Source organism: Salmo trutta, chromosome 24, assembly GCF_901001165.1.
Source record: "Salmo trutta chromosome 24, fSalTru1.1, whole genome shotgun sequence".
NCBI classification, from domain to species: Eukaryota; Metazoa; Chordata; class Actinopteri; order Salmoniformes; family Salmonidae; genus Salmo; species Salmo trutta.
In genome coordinates this window covers 10850610-10873690 of record NC_042980.1, presented here as the reverse complement: position 1 = coordinate 10873690, position 23081 = coordinate 10850610, and the positions used below count along the sequence as shown (strand labels likewise).

At 42.4% G+C, this 23081-nt stretch overlaps 1 protein-coding gene across 2 annotated transcripts in view; it reads right to left on the bottom strand.

Annotated features, from left to right (window-relative positions):
* The window catches only part of LOC115160677 (acid-sensing ion channel 4-A), a 99508-nt gene that overhangs the window by 9668 nt on the left and 66759 nt on the right, over positions 1 to 23081 (bottom strand). For both annotated transcript variants that reach the window (XM_029710927.1, XM_029710928.1), the window contains exons 2-4: positions 1488 to 1632; positions 949 to 1076; positions 689 to 842 (exon numbers count right to left, since the gene is read on the bottom strand). In XM_029710927.1, coding sequence (XP_029566787.1) covers positions 689 to 842; positions 949 to 1076; positions 1488 to 1632 — 427 coding nt within the window. The remainder of the gene's footprint in view (positions 1 to 688; positions 843 to 948; positions 1077 to 1487; positions 1633 to 23081) is intronic.

Below are 23081 nucleotides of genomic sequence, written 5' to 3'. Positions count from 1 at the left end.
CATCCACGAACACAGACGTGGGAAGATGAGTTCCAGGGATAGGGTGTCCGCCTCTGATTGCATTGAGAAATGGAGCACCGGGGCCCCACCCCAAAGGCATATTTAGAAAGTCTAAAAAACAATCAACGATTTACCTTCTCACCGTGACAAACACAGCGCAGGGGGCACTAATGATAGGAATTCATCAGGAGCACAATTAATCGCGGGAAATATGTGTGGCAACGCAGACGGCAAAATGTTCTTTGAGTTAATGTTTTGAGAACAGTCGCCTTTCCAATTTGCATTAGGGAAGATTGATTTGGGGACATTAAAGTCGGGGGCACAGAGGAGCAGAGTTGTCATTATGATCAGAGTAGCAGGAATGCACAGGAAATCTTTCACCATATTTTCAATGGAGAGAGGTCAGGTGTGTCTGTACAGGGGATTTTCATCAAGGAATTAAAAGAAGCAGATTGTTATACCACATAGGACTCTTGCCATGCCTAGACATACATATTGACACAGTGTGGGAACATGAAATGGTTAACAGGGAAAAAATATCTAACATCAGCGACCTACCTGGGACACACTGGTTGAATCAACGTTGTTTCCATGTCATTTCAATGAAATTAGGTTGAACCAACGTGGAATAGACGTTGGATGGATGTCTGTGCCATGTAGGGAGTGAGGTTTACAGTAGACTACTTACCGGGCATGTGCACCATCCTGCAGTTGCACTCCCGGAGCACCTCCTTGGTTTCGCAGCGCAGGCGGCAGGCACTGATGCTGTAGGTGTCGTATCCCGGGATCATCTGGTCGCTGGTGGAGCGGCAGTTCCCCCAGGGCTGGGGCAGGTAGGTCAGCTAAGCACAGAGTGATTGATTAGAGCCGTGTCTGAGCCACAGGGAGGAGAAGTGGGTAAAGTACTGAGGGGGTGGTAATCTGGGAGAAAGCAGTGCCGGGGCCTACCCTTTGTTCCTGACATGAAACAAAGGTCTGGAATCCCGGGGAGACTCCGAAGCCCAGCTGGTGGATGTAGGGAGGCTCATCCTGGCTGTGGATCTGCACGCGGATCCCTGCCTCTAACGACGTCTCATCTTCCGGGATAAAAGAGGCACACGCAGGCAGTACAAAGACACATACAGAGTGGGTTCATTCAGCCTTTTATTCATCAATCCTAAGGGGAGGGCTAATTTTCACTACGCCTATCTCAGTCATGAGAAAAAAGAGACACTGACAATGTGTGTGTGTGTGTGTGTGTGTGTGTGTGTGTGTGTGTGTGTGTGTGTGTGTGTGTGTGTGTGTGTGTGTGTGTGTGTGTGTGTGTGTGTGCGCGCGCCTGTGTGTGTGTGTGCGCCTGTGTGTGTGTGTGTATAGTATATGACTAACAGCGCTGTCAACAGATGTATCCCTTCCAGTAATCATTTTACGAAAACATTATTCAGGATGGTGGTGCCATTGCAAAAATGTATCGCTAGGGTCCCATACAAACATGATTCATGGCTTACTTGTCTCTTTCCAGATGGGCAGATACTCGTCCTGTTGAATATCCAACATAATCTCCAGGCCATTTCCCATTCCACCTTGCTTGGTTTTCCTGGACGTCGACTTGTTCCCGTTGAAAGTATAACATTTTCCATATCTGGTGTAGACCTACAGGAGAATATGTTCATTTCAGAAATGTCATAATAAACATGACAATGTCCATCTCTACTATGACAGACATACTCGTGTGGTGTCGTAATGAAGTTGAAGATATGGCCTGGAAAATAAACAAGATTGTCTACGTGGTTTACATCCTCTGTCTGTAATAAACCTAGGAGATGTGTTTTGAGGGGAGAGTTATATAACAACAGTCTTGATCTTTACTGATAAAAACATATCAAAAACACAACTTGTAACTTATACCTATATTTTACATACTTACTGTATGACTACGATACAATTATCCATTCAGGATTCCACAGAAATCCACAAAGATCCTTTTAATCTACGTTAATAAGAAAATATTTAAAAAACTGAAGCATTTCAAACTGATGTACAATATCATTTGAAAGCTTGACAGCAGCCTTTTAAGGAAGTGAATTTTCTTTGCTTATGGGCCTCATCTCACTACAGTACAAGCCAAAGTGACACATGTCTATTATTTTGACTTGACACCATGAACCTTGTGAAATGAAAGAATGAAAGATGAGAAAAGCACATGACAAACAAGATGAGCAGATGAGACAGCGGGGTTGACAGTAAAATAACAATGGTGTCAAATCCAGAATGTTTCTGTAAAAACAAGCCTGTTTTTACTTCAATATCACCCCACTTAGAATTGCATAATTGCATAATTTCTCAAAATGCCCTGGTTTTCCAGAAATCGCAGATGGAAGATTCCCGGAAAAGGAGGGAATAAGCAGGAAATCCAGAAATCCTGGAAATGATCTGAATTTTGCAACCCTAAACACAAGCCTTATAATGACTGGTGTGACGTCTAAACTAGGGACAAAAACGAGACAACGCTGATAGTTACACACAAATTAAAGCCAAGGTTGATCTATAAAACCTATGTCATCTGGCTCTGCAGCTGGCTGTTGTACACCATCCATAACAGTCATTAAAGACCAGTTTTGTTGTTGTTTGAATCCCAGATTGCCCCTTTAAGCCCAAATCAAAGTTTATTGGTCGCCTACACAGATTTGCAGATGTTATCGTGGGTGCAGTGAAATGCTTATGCAGACGCTTACAGTTGAAGTCGGAAGTTTACATACACTTAGGTTGGAGTCATTAAAACACATTTTTTCAACCACTCCACAAATTTCTTGTTAACAAACTATAGTTTTGGCAAGTCGGTTAGGACATCTACTTTGTGCATGACACAATACATTTTTCCAGCAATTGTTCACAGACAGATTATTTCACTTATAATTCACTGTATCACAATTCCAGTGGGTCAGAAGTTTACATACACTAAGTTGACTGCGCCTTTAAACAGCTTGGAAAATTCCAGAAAATGATGTCATGGCTTTAGAAGCTTCTGATAGGCTAATTGACAACATTTGAGTCAATTGGATGTGTACCTGTTGATGTATTTCAAGGCCTACCTTCAAACTCAGTGCCTCTTTGCTTGACATCATGGGAAATTCAAAAGAAATCAGCCAAGACCTCAGAAGAATTGTAGACCTCCACATGTCTGGTTCATCCTTGGGAGAAATTTCCAAATGCCTGAAAGGTACCACGTTCATCTGTACAAACAATAATACACAAGTATAAACACCATGGGACCACGCAGCCGTCATACCGCTCAGGAAGGAGAAGTGTTCTGTCTCCTAGAGATCAACATACTTTGGTGCAAAAAGTGCAAATCGATCCCAGAACAAAAGCAAATGACCTTGTGAAGATGCTGGAGGAAACAGGTACAAAAGTATCTATATCCTGAGTAGATATAGATATATCGACATAACCTGAAAGGACGCTCAGCAAAGAAGAAGCCACTGCTCCAAAACTGCTATAAAAAGCCAGACTACGGTTTGCAACTGCACATGGGGACAAAGATCGTACTTTTTGGAGAAATGTCATCTGATCTGATGAAACAAAAATAGAACTGTTTGGCCATAATGACCATCGTTATGTTTGGAGGAAAAAGGGGGAGTCTTGCAAGCCGAAGAACACCATCCCAACCGTGAAACACGGGGGTGGCAGCATCATGTTGTGGGGGTGCTTTGCTGCAGGAGGGACTGGTGCACTTCACAAAATAGATGGCATCATGAGGGAGGAAAATTATGTGGATATATTGAAGCAACATCTCAAGACATTAGTCAGGAAGTTAAAGCTTGGTCGCAAATGGGTTTTCCAAATGGACAATGACCCCAAGCATACTTCCAAAGTTGTGGCAAAATGGCTTAAGGACAACAAAGTCAAGGTATTGGAGTGGCCATCACAAAGCCCTGACCTCAATCCTATAGAAAATGTGTGGGCAGAACTGAAAAAACGTGTGCGAGCAAGGAGGCCTACAAACCTGACTCAGTTACACCAGCTTTGTCAGGAGGAATGGGCCAAAATTCACCCAACTTATTGTGGGAAGCTTGTGGAAGGCTACCCGAAACGTTTGACCCAAGTTAAACAATTTAAAATTCAAATACAAATTTAAAATACAAATACTAATTGAGTGTATGTAAACTTCTGACCCACTGGGAATTTGATGAAAGAAATAAAAGCTGAAATAAATCACTCTCTTAACTATGATTCTGACATTTCACATTCTTAAAATAAAGTGGTGATCCTAACTGACCTAAGACAGGGCATTTTTACGAGGATTAAATGTCAGGAATTGTGAAAAACTGAGTCTAAATGTATTTGGATAAGGTGTATGTAAACTTCCGACTTCAACTGTATTACCAAACTGGGATGTTTACTAAAACATAGTACACACCTATCATACGGTTCCTTTGACAAAAAAAAGTCAACATTTCAAATCTACTGTATGATTGTTTAGTAAATGGGTACAATATGTAGGAACAAAACAATGTTATCAAATGATTCAAAGGCATTCAGTATAATTGTGGCTAGACCAATAGTGTATGAAGAGGACAATGGTGTGCAAGCCGCCCTCTTTGACTGACATGTGCTGTTAGTGTAAATTGGTTTAATCTGTGGAAGGCTGGCACAGAGCAAGCAGAGAAGGTAAGCTGTACCTATCATTGATTTAGCCTGCTTCATTGACATACTTAAGCCTCCACCGCTGCACTCAATCTGATCCAGCAGGCTACAGCGGAAGAGGGATTCAAGTTTAGAAATGTAAAAAAAATACGAAAAAAAGGAAAGAATACTCTCTTACAGAGAGTCCCCGAGTTCTGCTCTAAAACTTTGGCTGTTTTGAGAATGCCGGCGTGTTCACAAACGATATCCCCAGAGAGCAGGGGAAGTTTTCCCATCATCTCAGCCTGGAAATCGTTGCTGGCAGAGCCTCCACTGATTCATTTCTCAGCTTTAGAGCCTCTCTCTCGTCGCTCCAGGAGTCTGTGTGATTGATGGTGCGTTTTCTCCGTGTTACATCTCGCACCAAATTTAGCAAAGTAACAGCTCTGACTTTGTCAATTCCAAGGAGGAACAAAGTATCCTCAAATCACAAATCACACTAAGGGAGTTCTAAAAGAATCCCTCAAAGGCATCTATAGCTATACACCTTTAAGGTAAACCATGCTGTGGACTAGTGTTCTTGGTAACTTTTAATGAATGTAATAGATAGGTACATTCATGACAAAACTTCTACGATGTTCTCTGTCAAGGTCTTGGTTATATTTAACAGATAACCCTGTAAGCCAGAGGTCCAGTGACACAAATTTCCTGGGTGGCAAAGGTCCGGATGGATATCGTCCTTTATCGGCGCTGTGGTACAGCTGCAGTAACAAACATAGTTGTCTACGACTTAGGAAACATGTTGTTATATAAAATGTACATTAAATACAGAAAATCAGACAAGACATTTGAATTAATTACAACTTCTTTCTTCAGAATGTAAACATGTGCATCATTGCATCAACTTTGCTGAAGAACAAAAGTGATAATTGAAAACGTGGCATAATTGTCTATGCAAAAAGTGTACTGTGAACCATTGTAGATGGGCCTTGAATAAAAAACAACCACATTTAAATAAAATGCATGCTTTCTGGAGAACAAAGGAGAGTTTAACACAAATAATAATTTGAATGTCTCTGTGGGCCGTGCAAACTTAATGTAGAAGTCACTCTGGGCCTTGCCCTTGCATCAATGAGAGAAATTACACTTTCTGTCTCCTGCCAATCCTTTGAAATTTCGCACAAATGGTGTGAGAGCAACTCCGAGACACTGTTCATTGGTGAGCCTGGTGCAGTATTTGTTTTTAATTAAGTTAATTGTGGAGAAAATTGATTCACAGCTGTATGCGGAGCCAAACATGGTCAGGATGTATGGTGCCAGCTTCTTGAGAACAGGGACATCATTTGCAGGCACCATCTTTCCCCAGAAAGTAACAGGGTCACAATCACCAGTCTGCTCCTTCAAATACACATTTTCTTGCAGCTCAATCAACTCCATTTGCAGTGAGGCAACATCTACCCATCTGAAGATCTATTTTGCTTCTTCTGACAACTTTGTCACACTTATGACCAAGAAGGGGTTCTGAATGAGCAGCAGCAGTTCTCATCCAACAGTGATGTCATCAAAGCGAGCCTTGAAGTTTTCCATCAGCTTCTGGATGAAATCAACATGGTTTGGGAACATCTTTGTCTCCCTGCGTTTGCACAGGAAGATTGGGGATGCGGACAAGTTCTCCCTGGAGATCATTCTTGAAAATCTCCAATTTCTTCTGGAAAGCCCGGACTGCTGTTATCATATCACACACTGTGTTGTGCCATCCCTGCAGCTTAACATTCAGTTGATTAAGGTGTGATGTAATGTCTGTCAAAAATGCAACTGTTTCCATCTTCTCCTCATCTTCCAAAAACTCCAAAAACTGAGCTGCCTTGTCACTCTTTTGCTCTGATAACAAAGCTTTGATTTCCTCCTGAATGGCCCAAAAGTGTTCCAAGACCCTGCCTTTGCTGAGACATCTTACATTGTTGTGCAGTAGTAAGTCAGCAAAATTGGCATTGGCCTCTGTCAGAAAGCCTCGTAGCAGGCGGTGTTGTAGGGATGACGTTGCTCTCAAAAAATTGAGACATTTCATTATCGTTGTCATGACCTCAGAATACTCTTTCCCCAGACTGGCACACAGAACAGATTGATGGATGATGTCAGGTCAGGGTGGTTCTCTTTCAAACGTGCAACCGGTCCCCTCCCTCTTCCTATCATGGCTGGAGCTCCATCTGTGATGATGGAGACCTCCGACTTCAGATCTATCCTGCTTTTTGTCAGCATCCCTTTGATGGCCTCATGGGATATCCTCTCCCCGTGTGTGTGCTTCTAGATTTGTTAAGCCCAACAGCTCCCCACAGCATTCCTTCCTTGTTTCATTACAAAATATGAGAAACACCAGAAGCTGGGCGTTATCAGTGTTATCTGTTAACTCATCCACAGCTAATGAAATGCATGGTGAATTCTAAATGGCCTCATCAAGTTGTGAAGTTACTAAATCTTCAGCTAATATTTCAGTTCCCCTAATTGCAGTGGAGTCTGACAGTGAGCTCTGTTTGATATTTTCCCTGAGCTCATGTTTTTGTTAACCTTCAAGCAGTGTCAGCGACTTCACACATGCCTTCTTTAAGCATCTCATCATTTTTTTGTGTGTTTTTTTCCCAAAATCCAAGATATCCTCAGTGAACACTCCATTGCACGTTGTTGGGCTGTCAGCCAATTGACAAGGACTTTGGTGGGCCTCTCGTATTGGGATTTGAGTTGATTAATCTTGCTTGATCTCACCTTCGTGTTCAGGGGATACGTCTCATCCAAATTTCTTGGGGGCATAATCGCGCTTAACATTGGCACTTTTCACGAGGGCTACGGACTCGCTGCATATCAGGCACATTGGTTTTGTGCTAGTTGCGGTGAGAATTAATATATACTATTCCGTCCGCTCATCTTTGAATATACAGTTTTCAGCGTCAACTATTTTATTATTTATTAAAAAAGATACTGGTAACTAAGCTACTGCTATCTGTGATATTAACAGCTGAACCGCGGTCAAATCTTTCTGTCTGCTTGTCCCAAGTTTCTGCAGAGGATATTTGCATTGCTGTTATTGGGTAAGACGCGGCCTCTAGTATTTGCATTTAACCATGCGATTGGATTAGACGGGGTTGTGAGTTAGAGAGGCCGGTTGATTTTTAAAAGCTGTCTAAAGATTATTTATTTACTTTTATATAACAAAATGCAATGTTGTCCAGTCCGTATTGACCCGTCTCTGGGTCCGGTCCCAGACCGCGGTCCGCCAGTTGAGTTTGGCTGCTGTAAGCCAATCATAGACAAGTACATAAACAGATGTAAGGGACATACTGCACGTGTAAACCAGAAGGTGCTGGATACTGACCTATGCAGCTGCTGCTGTGCTATCCATGATGTGACGTGATCTATTTTCTTAATACACAAGTGAATCTTATCCCGGTCATTGGTTCATTTGACATACTGTCAGAAGCAGTCCGGTAAAAGGGGAAGAAGCTAGACAAAATAACAGAATCCGGAGTTTAACCTGCCATAAAAAGTTGACTTTGAGCTTCCAGCGGACTGGCCCACGTGGCGCCAGCAATTTCCCGTGTTACAGAATAGCTACCAAGCTAAGTGAAGAAAACAGTGACATTTAAGTGAGCAGACTCATATACTCTATGTGCCCAGAGGCCAAAAATATTTTGAAAACATTCACATTTGACGAAAATGAAAAAAGGTGACTGCAATATAAATGCTAGCTAGGTTTGAAAAGTACTTAGCGGCTAAGAAAAATGTAATCCACGAGAAGGCATGCTTCTACAAGCGAGTCCAGAAACTGGGGGAAAAGCTGAAATGTTCATCAGAGCACTCTACAACTTCACAAAGAACTGGGACTTCGGTGAGCAGAGAAATGAACACGTCAGGGAACATACAGGAGGTATTCCGCCGACGTTCGGCACGGAGGAATGACTCACATCTGTAAAGAAAGAGACACGACAGAGGCAATAGGAGAGAGAATGCCTAGTCATAGCACACAAGCAGCGGATGCATAACATGTGGTAAAGCTCAGCACAAGGTGGCATCTAGGTCCCCAATGGTAGTTTCAATGTGCAGGAGATGCGACAACAAGGGACACTGGGAGCCACTGGGAAGTTACAAACGATTACGAGACTGAGAATGCATACTACCTAGGTGCCGTTGATACAGAAAATAATGGAAGAAAACAACATAATTGAGAAAGTGACACAACCAACAGACTTGTTCACACCAATGGTGACAGTGATGAAACCGAATGGTAAAGTGTACATTGGTCTGCAGAAACTTAATGAGAATGTGAAAAGAGAGCGATTCATATTGCCAACTACTGAGGAAACACTAGCCAAACTAACAGGTGCCATTGTGTTCTCATGAGAACCACGCAGCAAGTGGTACCATTACACAGCGAGAGTAGCCTTCTGACAACGTTTATAACGCCATTCAGACGATACGGTTTGAAATGTCTCCCTTTTGGAATTAGTATAGCACCAGAGACAATCCAACGCAAAAGAACTGAACTATTGCTTCTGTAGGGCTGGAGGGCGTTTCAGTGTATATGGACGATGTCATTGTTTATGGAAGTAGCATGACAGAGCATGATGAGCGACTGAAGCTCGTTCCTGGAATTAATCGAACAGACTGTTTTGAAGTTGAACAAGGACAAGTGCGTGTTTAGGAAAAGTGAGCTACTCTTCCTGGGACACATCGTTAACAAGAATGGGATCCGGACAGATACAGAAAAGGTATGAGCAATCTCCGATCGACCCACCAACAAATGTGCAGGAGCTGAAAAGAGTCCAGGGCATGATAAAATACATGGGGAAAAACATTCCAGACCTTCCAGACACCGCAGTCGGAGGGCGACTGCGGTGTCAGCTGATGCGAGCAGTTATAGAGTAGGCGGAGTAATGCTACAGCTCAATGGGGACAGCTGGAAACCTGTTGCATACTGTTTGGAGTTTGGGCATGTGAACATTTCCAAAAGTTGGCATTGACACATTCAGTCTAATAACAGGCCGCAAAACCCCTAACTCCATTGATAGATAGCAAAGACTTGCAGTGCCGATAAGATGCCAGAGACTTTTACTGCGATTGATGCGATTCGGGGCAACAGCAGAATATGCACCCGGTAAAACATTGGTAGTGGCAGACACACTATCACGCAGCCCACTGTGCAGGGAGCAGAGCACAACTGATGTCACTGGTCACGACAAAACACTGTGATTGACAGTCTACCCTGTACAGAGACTAAAAAAACAAAGCTGTCCAGAACATTCCAAAAGTATACCAGCAACAGTGTTAGACTACTGTCCTATGAAAGATGCTTTATCAGTCATAACTGATGCAATGAGACTACTAGATTCTATTCATGATAGGCATGAGGGACTAAATGCAGAGAAAGAGCAAGAACGTCAGTGTGGTGGCCAGGTTTATCATCGGATATCAAAAGCAGAGTACTGTCATGCAAGTTTTGTTGTGAGACACGCAAAACACAACAGAAAGAGACACTCAGTTCCGACCCCACCCACAGAGCGACCAGGCAGCGTATAGGCACAGACTTATGTGAGTATAAAGGTCAAAACTACCTCGAAGTGACAGACTATTATTCACGCTACTTAGAGATACGACATCTGCCTACTACAACAACAGGGCAGGTTATAGCTAAACTGTAAGTGACATTCGGCAGGTTCGAGGTTCCGACCCAAATAGTCAGTGATACTGGACACCGGTATACCAGTGAAGCCTGGAGAGTTTATTAAACAGTAAAACTTTGAGCACAACCTCACAACCTGCATTGGAATGGACATGCTGAACTTGCAGTCCAGACAGCAAAACAGATCTTACAGCAATATGACACCAGCTACGTCTACAGGTGTGAGCCCGGCAGAGCTGATGATGGGACGGAAAATCCGCACAACACTACCTACACTGGAAAATAACCTAAACCCGAAATGGCAAAACAGAGCTGTTATCAGGCAATGAGATGCGGCAGCAAAACAACATGCTTTCTACTCTAACAGACGTCACGGAGTACGAGACCTATCCACGTTGAGACCTGGGAATCCGGTACTGGTCAAGCTGGAAGGGGGAAAAGATATGGAAAGGCCCAGCTTTGGTAGTGAGAGAGAATGTGACCCAACGTTCTTACCTTCTGAGGACTCCGGTTGTGGGAGAGAAGAGGACAAATCGCCGGCATCTTCAAGCACTGCCTGTGTCGGGTTCCCAATAAATGGAACAGAGACGAGCTAGCCCTGAGCTAGGTTTGCAAGAGAGGGTGGTGCGGTCAGCCCAACGCTTCACCGGGGGCACACTGCCTAGCCTCCAGGACATCTACAGCACCAGGTGTCACATATTGGCCAAAAAGATCATTAAGGACCTCAGCCACCTGAACCACGGCCTGTTCACCCATCTCGAAGGTAGAGACAGTACATGTGCATCAAAGCTGGGACCGAGAGACTGAAAAACAGCTTATATCTCCAGGACATCAGACTGTTAAACAGTCACCACTAGCCAGCCTACGCCCAGTACCCTGCCTTGAACTTTAGTCACTGTTACTAGCCGTCTACCACCCGATACTCTACCCTGCACCTTAGAGGCTGTTGCCCTATGTACAGTGCCTTCGGAAAGTATTCAGACCACTTAACTTTTTCCACGTACATTGTTCTTACGCCTTATTCTAAAATGTATTAAATATATTTTCATCAATCTACACACAATACCCCATAATGTCAAAGCAAAAAAAGTTTTTTTTTTAAACATTTTTGCTAATTTATAACAAACAAAACAACTTAAATATTACATTTACATAAGTAGACCCTTTACTCAGTACTTTGTTGAAGCACATTTTGATAGTGATTACAGCCTCGAGTCTTCTTGGGTTTGACGCTACAAGCTTGGCACACTTGTATTTGGAGAGTTTCTCCCATTCTTCTCTGCAGATCCTCTCATGCTCTGTCAGGTTGGATGGGGAGTGTCGCTGCACAGCTATTTTCAGGTCTCTCCAGAGATGTTCGATCGAGTTCAAGGTTGTGCTCTGGCTGGGCCACTCAAGGACATTCAGAGACTTGTCCCGAAGCCACTCCTGCGTTGTCTTGGCTGTGTGCTTAGGGTTGTTTTCCTGTTAACAATTTTTTGGTTACTACATGATTCCATATGTGTTATTTCATAATTTTGATGTCTTCACTATTATTCTACAATGTAGAAAATAGTAAAAATAAAGAAAAACCCTGGAATGAGTAGGTGTTTCCAAGCGTTTGACTGGTACTGTATATGCTGTATTTAATGGTGTATATAGACAGTATGGACAGTATATATATAGAAAAGGTGAGTACAGCAGTAGTTATATGGGATATGTCATGACTAGAATACAGCATATATATACAAAGTGGGTAAAACAGTACGTAAACAGTATTAAAGCGACCAGTGTTCAATTACTTTATGCACATAGGGAAAAGCAGTCTCTAAGGTGCAGGGTAGAGTACCGGGTGGTAGCCAGCTAGTAACAGTGACTAAGGTTCAGGGCAGGGTACAGGGCGGACGTTGGCTAGTGGGGACTGTTTAAAACAGTCTGAATAATAGTCTGAAAAATTGTGGCGCTACAAGCAGTACAAGAATGTTTATTGTGTTACAGTTGTTCAAGTTGATTTAAATGAATGATCAGCAGAGTATGGAGAGGTCAGTTAAACGAATAGCAAAGATGTCTAATGCTGATAGACCTGCTTGTTTTGGAAGTTCCTATAAGCAACTTGAAGTTCGGGTTGAAGTGATACCTTAATGTTGACATTACAGATTGCATAGTATGGTTGGCAAAGCAGGAAAAAGGGTCATTATCTTCAAGGAGGAGGTGTCAAGGTATTAGCCATATCTATTAACAGACAACCCTGTAAGCCAATCATAGACAAGTATGTGTAAACCAGAAGGTGCTGGATACTGACCTATGCAGCTGCTGCTGTGCTATGCGTGATGTGACGTGATCTATTTTCTTAATAAACTTTTTCTTAAGTGAACCTTGTCTCGGTCGTTGGTTCATTTGACATTCTCATCCTCTGCTGAGGGACATAGGTTAGAAAGTAAAAAAGGATACAAATTCATAGGGCAACACCCACATGAACAGCTGGATCGTTACATGTTATCCACATTAAAATGCAACCCAAGTCCGTAGCAGTATCTTTGCTTTGGAAAGATGCCTAGCTATGTCTCATTTGCATAAATCTATCCTGTTCTAGCACCCAACTTAATTGGGCTTAATGTCAGGCCATTAACAGTGTTTTGGCATTGTTTTATCCTTAAATTGCTTTCTTTCTCTCCTTGTCTCTCCATTTTAAATACATTAAGAGGCTCACCACTTGCTTTATGACAGTCATCGGACACTTTCCGGGCGCTTTCCTTTTAAATAACCCAAAAAGAATCGCTTGCGCGCTTCTCCAGAGGACATCCATTTCCTAGCATGTGGCCGTGTGTCAGCGGCCTCTTTTCGTGTATGGATGAGGAGGAGGATTGGAATTAATTTCAGAGGGTAGTGGAACATGCTGCATGGCTGATTGGCAGTTGAGTCCCATTAAGGGCAGCTCATGCAGGTTTAAGGGTGAGACAGAACGTTTACTCGTTTAATGGCTTCATTACAGACCTCTGGCAAAGTGCTAGGGATCACACAGTGGCATACATTTATGGAATATTTACATGAGAGCTGCAAAACGCTTGGATACATATTTTGTCTTTTTGTCAGTTGCTCTCGTGTTAAGTTGCAAATAGGGTTGCAAAACACTGGTAACCTCCCAAAACTTTCCCAGGTTTTCCAGAAATCCTGCTCGGAAAATTCACGGAATCAGGAGGGAATAAGCAGGAAATCTGGAATCCTCCAACCAGGATTTCTGCGTAACCTGGGAATTTTGGGAAAGTTTGTGGAATTTTGCAACCCTATTTGGAGACGTGTCGTGGTCGGTAGCTTTTGTGTTAAGTTGCAAGGCAGGGATGATTAAGTAAGGACTATCTATGAAGTCTCACAACCGCCTGAATAGCACATACAGTAGCTAGGTGCCAGAGGAATTAAGGAACTAAGGGAGGCGGTTCTACTTCACTGCTCAAGGTGCAGTGGCTGCTCGACTGCAGTTTAATCACTTAATTCTCAAATAATCCAGAATCAAAGTATGCTATTAGAGTCTATCAGAGGCAACATGAAACATATGAGATTTGTCATGGGTCAGACACCCAGACACTGGTTAAAACGGAGGAGACATTGAAACATAAAGTCTAAACAGTGTGGATAGGCACGCAAGGTTCTGCACCATTAGCTCCTGTCTCAGGGGTAAGCCACTCAACTCGGCGTCTAGGGCACCACTTTGGCACACTATCAAACACATTACATTTATTGTATATCAATTCCTAACTTCATTAAACAACTGACTGGCAGCATCTCTTGAGTGGTGGCCTATCCCTCTCGCATACACCGCAGTAAGTAAGACTTGTCATCAAGGACTTGTTTGCACCACTTTAAAATCAGAGTGGATTATGACGGTATTATAAATCATTATTTTAATTGGATATTTGTAGTAAATTATGTAGTTTAAGGACAGACGCCACAGCGGTGAGATTATCCTTTATCAAACTACCGAGTCTATAATCACTGTTGAAGAGAACCAAGAGGAAGAACCATCTATATTTTCAAACGTTTTTGTTATATTTTCTTTTAACAGTTTTGTTAATCATCAATATCCTGGTAAATATACAGTATATGGGGGGGGATTACAAATATATATATATATACACTGAAATATCAATTACTGTATTGTCAACAACAACAAAAATTCTGGGACTTTTATCTCCCTCACTCAATCCCAAAAATAGGAAATGAGGGGGGAAAAAGACACTATACTCCTTAGAATACACATATTGTTAAAGGGCTACTTCAGGATTTTAACAATATTAGGCCCTTTATCTACTTCCCCAGAGTCAGATGAACTTGTGGATACCATTGTTATGTCTCTCTGTCCAGTATGAACGCATTTAGAGGTAGTTTCGCGAGCCAATGCTAACTAGCATTTAGAGCAATGACTGGAAGTCCATGGGTATCTGCTAGCATGTTAGCAGATACCCATAGACTTTCAGTTAGCTGACGCTAGTTAGCAACTGCACTAGCGCTAGTTAGCAACTTCTTTCAAACTGCACGCGGAGACATTAAAATGGTATCCACAACTTCATCAGAAACTAGCAGGCTGTATAGCCCTCCTTCCTCTCCTCATGTTGGATTATAACAGGCTAATGGAGCAGCACATGAGCACTCGACAAAGCCTGCGTCACAAATGGCACCATAATGCTCTGATCAAAAGTACTGCTCTATGTAGGGAACAGGGTGTCATTTGGGACGCAGGCAACAGCTCAGACAGATGGGGGGAAATCTACCTTGACAGTGTTGACAGAGTGTGCCAACATCCAACAGCGTACACGGGCACACAAATGAGCCATTTGGAAATGTGATTAGATACCACTAATATAACGGAGATCTATTAATTTCTATCACCAGAGGCATACAATTCTCTAAGCAGTCTTTGCCGGTAATGGAAATGAGTCCTCCCTTGCTTGTAAAGCTTTGTTAAATGTCTTGGAGGACTGAAACAACTGATTGGGCACAGAAACGATGCCCCCTGATCTCCTCTATAAATCAAATGATTAAATCTTCCCATTTTTAAAACACCCAAAGGCTTCTATAAACGTATCATTGGGAAACATTAGATACAGTATGTGCTTCATTTATATGTACTTCTGTAGTCATCTCATTCTTTCAGATCTGTATTCAAATTAGCAAATTTGTTTACTGGATTATGCATCATGTGTCTAAACTACATTAACCATTTGTGACAGTTGACTTGTGCCTTTTCTTGCCCATGGCATTATAGTTACGATCTCTGGCTCTTTTTTTCCACTTGGATGGTCAGGATCATAGCGTGGATGGAAGGACTGGAGAAGATTAGTACAACAGCACTGCTGACTGCATGTTATCGTAGGTCACAAGGGTCCTCACCAATTTATAGAATCCACGTTTATCAAATATGTGTCAGGCTATTCCCTTTGGGTCAATTTGCTCTTTGTTCTTATCAGTGATTCTGTTTGGTAATATTTGATAGAGCTTGAAGGGGAGAGAAGAAATCGGCCCTGGGCATAGTGTGCAGAAACAGCCCTGCCCGAGGCATTTGTCTAACTGTCGACTTTGTTTTCTCGCTGCCATTTAGATTTTTCTATTTTAATTAAGGCACCTCTCTCGTTAACATAAACCTTCATTTCCCCAGCTCTCAATCTTCCACCTCGCTCTCCTCCAGACTCCCCACCAACTGCTCCCACCGTCGTCACCGGCGTAGCCGGGCTCCACTTTTTGCCTGGCAAACATTTGATTTGGTATTCATCAGGTGTGAGACACTGTCGCGGTTGTTTTAATTTCTCTGGGAAGGAAGTCTGGGAAAACAATATTTGTTAAGGACTGACAATTCCATGTTGGAAGAACAGCAACTATTAAATTACCACTACATAACTCATCAGTATAAAATATATGGTGTTTATGGGTTTAGTATGCGTTTTTTCCGTTCATCAGTCAATGGTCCTTTAAGAGTCTAGACCTAGACTGAACACATTAACTATAAACGGAAGGATTATGGTCATTTGGGAAAATTACCTCACCCAGCATTATTACACATCTATTACAAATGTTAAATAAGTTATACATGGAATACTTATAGATCACCATAGCCCATGTTGTGATATTCCAAATGAGACATGCAACACTACCTTTATTCACAAGGTGGTGCAATAAGCGCAACATATCAGGCTTACCCAAACCTCTTGTTTTGGTGGGCTTAACACGAACAACTAAACAATGTTTACCTTGTAATATTGATGATCCCGGGGACCAGTGTGGTACATGGTCTGTGAGTCAGCAGACTGCGCCCCCGAGCAGCATCTTTACTCGGGCCTATACACTTGTTCTTAGAACGTGTGGAAGTTAGTGGAAGACACATTTTGCACACTTTAATTACTTTCTTTGGTTAGCATGATGGTGGGGATCTAGTGCTAGCCACCACTGGGATCTTTGTGAACACCATAGAGTTAGATGGAGGGCGCACTTTCCACAAAGCCTGGCCCAATCCAAAATGGACCCCTAGACCCTAAGAGGATTTGATTGGTATAAGCAATATGGTGGAACTTCATCCTATCAGAGGACAAGTTGGAGCTATTACCATATTGATTGCACCGGTCAAATCCTCTCAGATCTCCACAAGTGCATAGGGCGAAAGGTCTAGGGGTCCATTTGGGATTGGGTTCCTGTTTTAGCATGGCCAGCGCCATTGATTACTTTCACCATTTTGAAGTAGACAGCTGAGTGGGACTTCCTCTGGGTTAAGCCATAAAGCGAAAGATGCAAAGACACGCCCTCTATCCAACTCTATGGTCAACATATCAAAGAGTGGTGGAGGAGCTGTCCAACCAGGTCCAGATATATGATGGGCTATTAGCAGCAGCGCTGGGTGCCATCCTCACAGATGTTTGGCATGTGGACTCTTGAGCTGCCAAATTGGGTCATGAGACACAAGGATATTTTCCAAGAGGCCTGTGATGCTCCCAAGATGCTCCCATCAAGGGCAAGTCTGTGGTCAGTCAATAACACCCCAAGGCGGCTAACATTCTTGGAAAAAGGATACTACATTTTACTGGTCAAGTCTCAGAAAGCTCACCCCAATGCTGTTGGACTTAAATATAACCAATGCTGTTTGGTTTTCTGTGCCAGACTTCTCTGAGAGGATTAGTAAGGTAAATATGTGTGAACTCTGTATATTTTGTTGTAATGGCAACCCCATACTGGTATGAATGTTGCCACAGGTGAGTAGACTACTAATGTCAGGTGAAGGACTCGTTTGGTATACACAGGTCTACACACATTAGAAGGGCTCCTGCGGTTACAGCGCTAACTGTCGATGTGGATTTGATCTCGCTGGTGTTGAGCAATGATGACACACATTTGCTTTTATTTACAGCCAAACTCAGAGCTAGCGCTGATGTTATTCTGCTCTTGGGGGAAGATGAGTTGGAGGTCAAACTGATGCCAATGCACGGGTCAAGTGAGGGGAAATTACTTCTGAGTGAAAAGGATCCACTGTGTTGTACCAACACCAGAGATGATGATCAATGATGATGATACAAACACATAAGCAGTGAAACCCTGCATATAAGCAACAATTCTTTTTACAGTTTTTTCTCCTCATCGTTGGATAGTTCCCTCAAGGTAAATGGGTGTAACATTTTCTGTCAAATTCATTTTAAACTGGATATTAGGGTAGAACATTTTTGGTGAGCAGTGGAGATGCTATCAAATCCCATACAGGGAATAAAACAAAATAGCCTTGTCAGAATAAGCATTCAAAACAAAAATGTTCAATGATTTTGTATTATTTACAGTATAATGTCATTGACAAATCCATTTGTAAGCGGTTAGCCTCTGACTTAGACTACGTCCTGTGGATTCAGACTGTTGAAGTTCCATGAATTCCCTAGGAAATGCGAGTAGTCTAAATCCCTGCAATTTATTTTCCTATAATAGACACCAAGGCGAGAAGGATGTTACTAAATAACACTAGCGCAAATGCTAACTAGCGTTAGTGCAATGATTGAAAGTCTATGTGTATGTGTTGCTACCTCTACCTTCCTTCGTACTGGACACAGAGACATACAAATGATATCCACAAGTTCATCTGACTCTGGGGAAGTAGATAAAGGGCCTCATTGCCAAAATCCCAAAGTATCCCATTAAGAGTGTTCATGTCACATTTGACTTTCTCCCTCTCCCTCCCTCTCTTCCCTTTACTATAATCACATTGCTAGTCACCATAGGTTGAAAAGCCAAGTCAAACATTTTTGTTGTTGCTAACATAGACCTACTGTATGACCAATTTGGGTCCTGTCAGCCACCTCGAAAATGTCCCAAACACTTTCCTTAAGTCTGAGGATATCTACAATCACTCATTAACAGTGTTTTTTTTTCAAGATCATTTTAAAAGATGGAATGAAGGAGCCTGAACAAAGACAAACGACTTATGTTGGCCTTGACGCCTTGATGCCCAGCAAGGCTTCATACGAGGATGGAAAGTCTTCAGCTGAACTTGTCTGAATAGCAGACATCTGATATTGAGGTTTGAAGGGTGTCTGGTGTTAAGAAATGCAATGGTAGTGGATTACCATTGCATTTCTTAGAAATGCAATGGTAGTGGATTACGTAAGCAACCATGCCCCTCTGCTCAGTGAAACACTTCGGCTTCCTCCTTTGGTCTTGTTTAAACAAGGGTAAACAACAGTAAACATGCCGTCCCCCAAGTTTCGTCAAAATTGGGCCAGTGGTGTCTGAGATATCGTGTATGACTGCCATACGTACAGTTGATTACTATAGCGCACCCTTGGGCCAATCCGTGTAATTTTGTAAAAGGCAGATCTCTATGGCAAGATGCATCATTCAGCCAAGTTTCGTCAGAATCTGGCAAGTGGTGTCTGTGATATAGCATGGGTAAGTTAGACTTATCCCCGAGTCAAACAGATCAAGCGATATAAACATGTGCACGTTATAGCGCCACCATAAGGTTGATATGAATGTTCTCGCATATGTTGAGTCTTGACAGTGTTTGCAACAAGTGTACCAAATGTTGTTATAATATGAATATCCTTGACTGATTTATATGCATTTATGTGCCAGACCACGCCCACGTGAATGTTTATTGGTCAATAGCAGCTATGCTGTTTTAGGTACTAGTCTGGAAAATATTGCATTGAGAGACCTTTGTCCATAGATGCCATATATCAAGTTTCATGCAGATCGGTCATTTGGTGCGTTTTGAGTGTTTTTCACCAAATTCTAAATGGTGGAAAATCCATCATGGCAGACCTTATGGATCCCTGAGTCAAATTTGTTCCTTCTGAGGAGAGGGACCTATGTACCGAATTTTATGACTTTAGGTCAAACACAGTGAGGGGCGTGAACTTTTAAAGTCTACATTTTCAATCTCTTGCTATAGCGCCACCATCTGGCTAATCAGTGGCAAGACACATCATTCACCCAAGTTTTGTCAAAATCGGGCCAGTGCTGTCTAAGATATCGTGTGACTAACAAAAAAACGGACGAACGGACGGAGGCAGATCCACAGTCCCCATCGTCGGGGACAACAAAGCAAGGGATGGACAAACAAGCAGAAGAGCTGTCAATAACCATTCATTAAACTCACACTTTTTTCCCAGGCGCTCTATTTACTGGAAAGCAGTATGAGCTACACGTAGGGTATCTTAATTGGGTGTGATCAAGCATAAAAAACAACTATTATAATTGAAGGAAAAAAGAGCCACAACTTCACAACGCAGATATAGGAACCGATTTTCAAAATGGCTACCGTACATTCAACCGATTTGCTGCACTTCAAGGCATGTTTTTGAATGTTGCCTTATTTCCTTTATTAAATGAGAATAAATGCTGTGTAATGGCTGATTAACAGGTGTCAGGTTAATAAAGTAATATTAATGCTTAGCGTAGGGTAAAGGAAGACATTCATTATTTAGAGGTCAAAATGCTTAATAAATCAATTAATCAACATGAAACAGACCACGTCGGCCGTGTGCAGTAGATCACCTGCTGGGTGTCAACGAACGTGTAGAATCGTCAGGAAATTAAGATAAAACGAGGGCCGATGTTCTGTGGTTACAGGCGATTATAGGACATACTCGCTGTGTATGGCTGATGTTTATGTTGGTCCTTCTTGACCCTAAAATCAACATTGAACGCATGCTTCACAGCAAACATACTGTAGAGATCAAGAGGATAATTATGAGTGCCTGATTATACAGTATGTAATTATTCCACACACACTTTCATCCCACTATCATTCAAGTATTATCCTGAATATTTTCCCACTTTTTGTGCTACATTTATTTAACGACCCACAAGCTGATTGTCTAACTTCTGCTCCAAATGTTTAAACTTTGCATAAGAATGAAGAGGTACCTGTGAAATGAGATGATGAAATCCAACGTCGATGTCCCACGGACCAAAATATTACATTAGCTGGGAATCCTTTGTGATGCAAGATATCAAAGAGAAAGGACAATGTGCCACCCAAAAATATTTGTCCGAACCTTTCTATGCTTTATTTTTTACTCTACCATCTTTCTTCATCTTATCACCTGAAGTTATTGCAACACACAAATCACTTATTGCGCAACCCATGGGGGTGACCAGTCCTCAAAGTGGTGATCCTAAAAGTCTGAACATGCTTTAGGAGTTCTAACAAAGAACATAAACAGATAGATATGAGAGCTTGACCTGTCCAAATTCCCAGTTTAATTAAAGACAAGTCCCCTGTTCAGTCATTTGAAGTCTCCTTTATTAGAAAATGTAAAAAGTCTCCTCCCCAGAGAGTCTCCGAGTCATAGGGAAACTGTGCACAATATGATTTTAATTTCCCAGGAGACCACAGCACGGTAACTATTTAACGATGGGAGGTACGGCTCTACTGAACGAAACAAAAAGGGGGCGCTTTCTTTTCTTTGTCATCAAATGTGTCCTCCTCTTCATGAAATGTTTGACTGATTTAGCTGACATTCAATTGCCCTTTAACTATCATTCAACTCCAACCGGGGCCTCATTGCATTCATCACCTAACTCAGATATAGTACAGTGTTGGGTGGGGGTGGGCACTGGGTTTGGCACTGTAGGCCTATTACTGGAACATCAAATGGACAAACCTTATCTCTCACCAGAAACATTTGTCTAAAAAAATTATAATTAGCCATTCCTCCAGAAATAATCCATTAATTACTCTTCTTGCGGGACTAAAATGTCTATTGAAGTGTAGCATGTAGGAAAAATGCTGGAGGTTGGAGGCATAGAAGACCAGCAATCTGCCAGTGGTACCAGGGATTCATTTACCTATACGAAAAGTTGTGGGACTGATAAAGCAATCACCAGCTGTTGCGTAATCGTACTGAAGGTAGCTAAGGAGTCAAGCGCAGGAGAGCAGAGATGTCAATGTAGCGTCTTTAATAGGCAAGTCCCAAAACGGTACAGGTACAAAGTCCAATAAACGCCCGAGACAATGGAACACACAGTTACTCACGGGAGAAGGAACACAGCGCTCCTACTACACTTAACACACAGTACACACGTGAATAAACTGAGGAAAGAAACCTCCACGAGCAACATGAAAATAACCCCCACGCAAACCTAAGCGGGGAAAAACAGGGGTAAACATACACACAGAAATTAAAGCAAATGAAAACCAGGTGTGAACGAATCAAAGACAAAACCAACAGAAAAGGAAAAATGGATCGGTGATGGCTAGTAGGCCGGCGACGCCGACCGCCGAGCACCGCCCGAACAAGGAGAGGAACCACCTTCGGTGGAAGTCGTGACACCAGCATAGTACATCTAACTGTTAAGCACCTGGAGAACCCCAAGCCTATGCTAGACTGTTATTTATTGATTTCAGTTCAGCATTTAACTCGCTGCAGCCACCTGTCCTACTCAGCCAGTTAAAGCGAATGGGTGTTAAGCCGTATAACATTAGGTGGTACCGCTCATTCCTGATTAGCCAAGCTCAGCAGGTTAGAGTTAACGGTACACTTGCTGAGTATAGAGACATTAGCACTGGTGGCCCCGCAGGGTTCTGTGAGTTATCCCATCTTATTACATTACATTTACATTTATTCATACCTTTTACACAAATTAATGCACCAGCAGTAATCCTGATAACTATATTGTCAAGTTTTCAGATGATCCCGACATTCTTGGTCTGCTGTATAATGATGGTAGTTTAATCTTGCACGTAGGTCATCGATTTTATTCTCCAAAGATTGCACGTTTGCTAGCAGAATGGAAGGAAGTGGGGTTTATTCGATCGCCTACGAATTCTCAGAGGGCAGCCCGCCCTCTGGCCCCTTTTTCTCCTCCACCTCTTCACACAAATCACAGGGATCTGGCCTGTTCCCGAGAAAGCAGTATATAGTTTGTGTCGGGCTCTTCAGACTTGTTACATGAAAAAAAGGATTCTGCCAGTCCGTGGTGAGTAATCGCAGTCCTGATGTCCAGAAGTTATTTTCAGTCATAAGAGATGGTAGTGGCAACATTATGTACAAAATAAGTAAAAAAATAAGTTACAAACAACGCAAATAAACAAACAAAAAAACACAATCGGTTGGGGACACGTAAAACGTCTGCCTTCTTCTCCGACACCATTCACTACCGAGTTACAAATTGCCTTTGGAAGCAACATCAGCACAATAACATATAATAGGTTTCCATGGCCGAGCAGCCGCACACAAGCCTAAGATCATCATGTGCAATGCCAAGCGTCGGCTGGGGTGATGTAAAGCTGGCCACCATTGGACTCTGGAGCAGTGGAAACGCATTCTCTGGAGTGAAGAATCATCCTTCACCATCCGGC